Source organism: Zeugodacus cucurbitae, chromosome 5, assembly GCF_028554725.1.
Source record: "Zeugodacus cucurbitae isolate PBARC_wt_2022May chromosome 5, idZeuCucr1.2, whole genome shotgun sequence".
Lineage (NCBI taxonomy): Eukaryota > Metazoa > Arthropoda > Insecta > Diptera > Tephritidae > Zeugodacus > Zeugodacus cucurbitae.
This window is the reverse complement of record NC_071670.1, coordinates 46,236,791-46,244,817: the sequence shown is the minus strand read 5'-3', so window position 1 is coordinate 46,244,817 and position 8,027 is coordinate 46,236,791. Positions and strand designations below refer to the sequence as shown.

General features: G+C 32.5%; 1 protein-coding gene across 1 annotated transcript; it reads right to left on the bottom strand.

Annotated features, from left to right (window-relative positions):
* Positions 1 to 834: 834 nt before the first annotated feature.
* Positions 835 to 3,176, bottom strand: LOC128922125 (pituitary homeobox 2-like). Its single transcript, XM_054231725.1, has one exon. The coding sequence runs from the start codon at positions 1,888 to 1,890 to the stop codon at positions 1,153 to 1,155; it is 738 nt and encodes a 245-aa protein (XP_054087700.1). The 5' UTR covers positions 1,891 to 3,176; the 3' UTR covers positions 835 to 1,152.
* Positions 3,177 to 8,027: the final 4,851 nt, after the last annotated feature.

Here is an 8,027-nt window from a genome sequence, read left to right as displayed (position 1 = left end):
AATGTATAAAAGAAAGGCAAATAGAGATAATCTTGCTCAGTCGTCTTTTGGACTCACATGTCTTCGGTTGTGACATGCAAGACTCAGCGTTTGAACTTTTAGGTATATACATAATGTGTGTGACCGCGTACCTGGTCAACCACAATGTTTACTGACTAATATACCGATTAATATTATAACGAATACCGAAAATGAAAACAATTAAAAATCGCAACGATCCGCGCACACGTCTCCTCTCGTTGAGATTAAATAAGTGAAGAAATTCAAGTAAGGGCCAAATTCCAACAAGCGTACCATGAGTGCAATATCACACCTTAAAGTGGAAACCAGCAATTTGTCATCGTATGGAATACTAGATGCTCTAACATTCTCACATTCTTTACCGCCGGTGGCTAAACCGGTCGTGAATTGCTGAGACCTTTTTCATCCAGATCTTCAGATCTGCATCTTTTAAGCGAAATGTCTTGATATTGGCCATAATAAGCATCTTTATTCTAAATTAAAGATTTTACATTTCTGAAAATCTGCTTATCTTTGACTCGTCTGTTCTTGAACCATTTCCGCACTTGGATTTCTTGTACTCCAATACGTTCTGCTATTTCCTTTCGCCGCGCACCTTTCGCAAACTTATTCGCTGCGTACTCCGCCTCTAAAGCATCTATTTGTTGGTATGTGTACACTGTCCGTATACGATTATTCTTGATCTTATCGTGTGAAAAATTGTTAACACTTTGCATTTTGTTTGGTTTAGAATTTGGGTCGATACTTACTCAAGAAATACATTAATTTATTATGAAACAAAGAATTTCTCTATACTGTATACTATGAAATAGAGATGTAAGCATTATACCGTTGACTGAGTTTTGTTATTGGCAGTTGAATATGCTCCAAATTCATATAAACACTCCGCATTATCGGATGCAAATTAAAACTGGTTGATAGATTCAGAAATTTCGTTATAAATACATGTAATTGAATTATAAAAAAGGAAAGAGATAAATATTTTTAGAGATTTTGTTTTTTATTATTTCTAGTTTTGTTCACAATTACTTAATTAAAATGATTTCTATAAAAATATGATTAGAATATGAGAACATTATTTAATTGAATGTTCTACTCATGCAGTATGGTGGAAGTTTCATTGAAGACATCTTAAATTCGTATCCAGCAATTTGTATCCGGATGAAGCACCAATTGCTCCAATATCTGTATCTTAGGTTTTTTCGCGGGTGGTGGCTGAATACAATCTGATGGATTATTCCCAATAAATTCCATGATGTAGTTGTAATCGTCAGTTGAGATATGTTCAAAAACGTTCAGATCGTTAGTTGTTGGGGTATGTTGATAAGCGGATGGTGGCTGAATCCAATGATTGAGATCATTCGCAGTGAACCCCATAATGTCGTTCTCAGTTGTTGAGGAATGTTGATAAGCGGGTGATGACTGAATCCAATTTGATCGGTTGAGATCATTCGCAGTGAACCCCATAATCTCGTTCTCAATTGTTGAGCTATGTTGACAAGCAGGTGGCGGCAGAATCCAATTTGATTGATTGAGATTATTCGCTTTGAATGAGTTCAGATCGTCAGTTCTTGACCTCTTTAAAGAGGTATGTTGATAAGCTGGTACGGTACTTTGTTCTATCGGTGCGCTAGTCGTTGTGGTTTTGAAGTTCTCGTTCTTTTCTCTCGCTCTTCTATTTTTAAACCAAGTTCGCACTTGTATTTCCTGCACTCCAATACATTGTGCGATTTGTTTTCGTCGCGCACCTTTCGCAAACTTATTTGCTGTGTACTCCGCCTCTAAAGCATCTATTTGTTGGTATGTGTACACTGTCCGTATACGATTATCCTTGATCTTATCGTGTGAAAAATTGTTAACACTTTGCATTTTGTTTGGTTTAGGATTTGGGTCTATGCTTACTCGAGAAATGTCGATTTATCGTTGGGTAAGTGTGAAAAATTATTAACACTTTGCATTTTGTTGTAACTTTAACTATGTGATCCTTGGCTATTCATTGTTTTGGTAATATCAATTTCTTAGCTTAAAGTTTGAGAACTAAATAAATAGTATAAATGAGATCGCTATCTAAAATATTAACCATAAGGATCGCTAGCAGATCACCTTACAGAAATATGTTACAAACAGCTATCCACTAGTAGAGATGAGCCCATCAGTGTGTCGGACTTAATAGTCAGTAATATGATTGGATATTTTAACAACAAGTCGATTACAGCTCTTACGGTAATTTTACAGCAAACATAAATTAATAAAATGTCGTATTTATGTATATTTCACCATACGCTGGAGTTGGCGGTGGCATATACGTAACGAGTATTCTTAACCTTTATCATCGAATATTTAATGACTTTTGATTCTGTATGATTTTAAATCCTATTGGGATTTTTATCTTTCGTGGAAATTCACTTAATTAACGATTTCAACGCGCAATAGCTTTTGCCTCCAAGCATGCCTTTTACTGTCATTTATTTCAAGGCACTTAAATGTGCGGCAGAGAAAAAACAGTTTACACAAAAATGCCAGTAAAAAAAATAAAAATTATATAATCGGGTAAAAGTTTAATGGCGAGAGTAAGCTATGGAAATGAATGAAGCAACTTGGGTTGACATTTTTATTTATTTATCTTCATCCCAATCTGATTCAGCGTAGTTTACATTCCTTTCCTGTCATCAAAATTTTATCTTGCGGTCTCTTGGTCAGATTAGTGTAAGCTGTACTTCGACTTATGCAATTAGGAATATTTTTAACTTTTGCTGTTGCGATGCATTCATTTAATTTGGTTGCCTGAAGATATATTTGATAGTAGTCTAGAGGTCAATTACTTAAAAGTTCAAGTAACTTATTACATTCAAAGTTATAATTTGTGATAAGCCCTCATTTCTTTGTTGCTGCTGCATATTTACTACTAATTTTTGCTGAAATCAGAAATTATTCATGATAAATGAAAAATTTTTAGTGTGGTTTTAGTGCTGGGAATTTCATAAAGACCTCGCCTGAAAGCATGCTTCACATTTTTTCTCGATTTGCTCATTAGCTGACTAGGAGCTTGAGCTACTGATTTTTTTAGTGCAACAAAGCATGCACATTGAGTATAATTCCTTCGTTCTCTATGAGAGAACATTATTTTTTAAATGACACTGTGAAAAATATTTTTTATTTTTATTACACAATTTATTTATTTTTAATTTTGAGCATTTTGTTCTGGCTGTACTTTTAGTACCAAGTGGTAACTAACAATAACAAAAACAATTGAAGCCTTCATTAAACCGTTTTATTTGTTGAACCAACATTGTGGAGAGTGAAAAGTGAAAAATAAAAAATGTGGCTAACATGCACCATCAGCGAACAATTCGAACCGCAATCATATAGCCATTATCCGGAAAAACAAACCGTAAGCGTGCGTGGTTACACAGCAGAGTTACACTTACCGAGTTCAATGTTGCATGGTATCGGAAAATTCCTAGATAACTGCTATCAGTAGATTGTAATGGTCGCAGAATTTTTTAATTCTTTGGGGTAATTTGTGTTGTTGTTATGCCACCATTCTTTTGACTTTTAGTGACTATAAAATACGTTATTTATTTCTATTTATTGACATTTTATGTATTTCCAACTCTGCGCACAAATGCTGCTCATACGCCTGGTGCGTCCGCTTGAAATGTGAAGACGATAAATGTCAAGAGAATTTAAAATGGTTCATGGTGTTTATCAAATATTTTTTGAAGAATTATTCATTCTAATAATATCTTTTAAATTACTTCAGAATAGAGTTAGTTAAATTTTTGGGGTACTCCCCCCAAAAGATTATAATAAATATTTCTTTGAATATCCCTCTCTCTTCATATCCTTTTACGCTTGTGTGCACTTGGGCTTTACTTCTTTGAATACTCATTTGTGTGATTACTCGGTTGAGTATCTAATGAATAAAACCATATTTGTAGATTATTAAGTTAATGAAATCATAAAAATTAATATATTTGTGGGAAAATATTTGCATAACCCTTATTAGTATAAAGTAATGCATATATATTAATAATAATTAGTTAGTTTTATGAGAAAAAACACATTTTCATAATTACTATTATTATTTCTTGTGGAACAAGTACATCTCATATACTTATGTATCTTCAAAGTACAAATTGAAGAAATTTTGCTTTATGACAAATCCTTTTTAAGTTTCCAATTATTGCATCTTTATGTATACAATATTTAGATTCGTATTTGAAAAAAAAAATGCTTTGTGAATTCATTCTATTGAGTATAGAATATACAAGAATCGAAACATAGACGAGGGTAAATTTTGGTTGGCTGCTTTTAGATTTTGTAAGGCAAAATTAAAAATCGGTATTGTTGTTTCTAGTGCCATTGAACAATGCATTCCTTCAAAATTAGCTATTTGTATTAACCCCAGAGAGCTATGAAATATACTTTTTTCTCTAGTTGTTCTGGTTTTCTTTCTGGAATGCATAATAAAGTTAGTGCGCTATTTAATAATTTTCATAGGGGTGATACGAGCATGTAATTAAGATTTCCATATGTTCACCATACAAATACATAATGGCAAAATTAAACGGACATATTTTCTTATTAACAAGCTCCATGCAGTCAAATTTACATAAATGGCACATATATGGGAGGTAATACAGATAATATATACTTACATATGTACATAACAAGTTCCTTACAATCAGTTTTTCTTCTTGTATAGCAATTGAACATATATACTGTTGCGTATATGTAATATCGTTGCGTTACTCAGTATATAGTAGCTACAATACATATTTGTAAGCACGCACATATGATTTTATGCATGCATTTAATTATATCTTTGTGAAAAAAATACGAATAATTGAATGTACCGCTTTATTATATCGTCGTCCTCATGAGCAGCTGCTCTAATTTACAAAATTACTTTATTGCCACTTAAGACACATTTTGATACTCTTTATGCTTTAATTACTTAAACAATTTTCTCTTCAGCTACATACATACAGACATATATATGAATTATATAGATGACATGGTAATAATAGTATATGTACAGGCATGGTTACCGAAGTTAAAAACGAAAGTTTAGTTAAAATACTTGTATAATAGTCGAAGAGGATATTTGCCTGATGCTGAAACTTTTCTGCACGTACCGTTTTATCTCAAAGGACCAATTTCGAAACAATCTCTTAAGAATTCCCAATGAAACTGTCATAATTTGTTAATGAAACACTTACAACTCGTTACGTTGAAACTAATTGTACAAAAGCAAATTTGTGTATGCTGTCAGAGTAGTCACGAAATCATTTCAAGCACCCAAGGGAGACACGTACACACAAATATTCCAAAAATACATCCAACTCAGAGCTAACGAATGCAGAAAACTGTTTTAACTAATGTTACGATTTTCTTTCGTATAGCAGTAGTGGTGTTAGCTGTGGCTTTTGGGTCCAAATTGCGTTAGTAATAAATTGTAACACGTTTCGATTGAATGATTATACAAGACACACGAGAAATATTTTGCTTGGCAGAACAATCGATGAACCGTCTCTATTATTACCATTGAGTTCGCTACTATTTAAAGAGATTTCACATTGAAATATATAATGGGGACAGAACAGCATTAAATATGGCAGTCATGGTTGAGTGTTTTGCCAAAATAATATGGCATTGACTGTGGAGCATTTGCTTACATTCTTTTTTATGTGCATAACAACGTTAAGCGTTGAACCAACAGGTAACCGCACGCCCTAGCTACTTTTAAATCATTTAAATGTACACACGTACACACTCAGATATGCAAATCACTTATTGAGTAAACTATGCAAATGGTTATATTTAAGTGTTACACACAAAGCAGGTGCTCATCCCACAGCGTAGACTGATATAAACTACCACATAATAATAAAATGTTCATAGATAATACAGCTGAGATTTTGTTTCCACAGCAAGGTGGCACGTTACATTTTATTCGCTTTCCAAATACAAAGAAGGTCACACGTTTTTGTTATCCTTTGTAGAGTTTTTGAATAATAAGGTGCCCTATTCAAAAATGTATGACAATTCGCAAAAGCTAACCAAAAAAGATGGACTAAATCTTTGTCAAAAGTTTCCAAATTTTAAAACAAACTATAAATATTTATGTTTGATAAAAAAAATTGTAAACTCGGTTAAATTTTAACTTTTGCATCTAAGCTATTATTTATTGGGAAAACTTAACAAGTGTCAAAACAAAGCTCTACTCATATACATATATATTTGTAATATATAATAATTCTGAAATTCTTGGAAAAATTCTAATAGATGAATTATGAATTAATAATTAACTGGAAGAGCTTAAGGCGATGAAGCGAAAAGCAGTACAAACTGGAATAACTGTAATTAAAATTCGAAGTTCTGCTTTCAATATAGAGTAATATCTAACTAAGAAGTAAATGCCAAAAAAAAAAGATTTCTCCTCTGATACTCCTCTGATTCACGTTGTAAATGCATAAAGTGCTTGCTAAACAAGCCCTGGAACCAAAATTCCGCATTATCTGCCCACGACAGGCAAATGACTGGCATAACGCTTTTTTATTTTCGGAAATATTGACCTATTTTTGCCAAACGTCAGTTATTTATGTTAACTTTTTTAATGTCCTGAGCTGTGTAGTATCATTGACTGTTCGTGCAATATGCTGATTTGATGCTGCTGCAATATTAACAGGACTAATTATAGAATTTTGTATGACAGTTCCTACTAATCTTCCGCATTCTTTTTGAGTTATCACTAATCCTTTGGCAAAAATAATTACACTCGCAAACAAGTGAAAACTTGCAAACTTGTAAAAGTACTTCGAATACATATATACATATCACGTGCTCTTGTATCTAGACATTAAGAACTCACTAGGAATTTTGCTCTTTATAACAATAATTACTCGCTGGCATATGAGAAAGCAAATGTAAAATTTGTTTTAATTTTTTAAATTTAATTATAGAGACTTTTGTTGAATTGTGGAGCTTCAGATGTTCTAGGTGGTACCACGAAAACTCGGTTCGAAATTTCCAAACGGACATTTGTATGCTTTTGAATTTGTCTGTTCTGCTGCAATCCCCGCGAAGGCGTTTATATATGCATGTATGTGTGTATGTTTGTATGTTTGTAAACGGTTACTTGTAACAACAGCCATAAACATGTGTCACCGGAATGAAACCATTCAACATTGTTGTGGTTTTTCGCTGACATTGACAACTTTCAGTGCAATTTTATGGTACAAAAACAACAAATCTAACAAGCTAAACCCAACAATGGTGTTAGAAAGTTTTGAAGCTGTGTGAGTTTAAAAGCTTCACACTGATAATAAGGTTTTAATGTTTAAATTACAGTTGTCAATTGTGCAGATAAATGTTTTAAATTTCCTTTTACAAGAAATCTCAAGAAGAAATAAAAAATTTATAATTTAATGTTATGACCGAAATTTAGCTTTAATAAAGAGATAAGGGTTTGCCAATATGTTTTAAAAATGAACTCGAGCCGCCGCGATATACATATTTAATTTTAAGAGTATATCATATTTTTCAGTATAGGACTGAATTGAGGTTATTAAATATTGTCATTATTTTTCACATATTTATAACCAACCAATTAAACCATACTACCTACGAGTTCACTTTAGAAATAATCGAATAATGAGGCGTAAAAATTACATAGTAAAAATTATAGGTTATTTTGTTAGCGCCAAAATTAATGACTTCACTCATTTCGAGTGAGTGACAAAGAAGCATTACGCGCTACACCGTGTTGGCTTTACATCATCGCACACTCAAACCTACATACTGACTTACTGAAGATTTTATGCTTACATTTGAGGGGAAGCGCTACCGAATTCAAGATGTTTATCTATTTTTGATATCCATACCAAGTGAAAATTGCTTCAAATAAGTTAGGCAATGGCGTTGCATGCACATTTATTTATTATAACATTATAGCAATTGTTTTTTTGTTCATAAATATGTGTATCTCTTAAAATAGATAT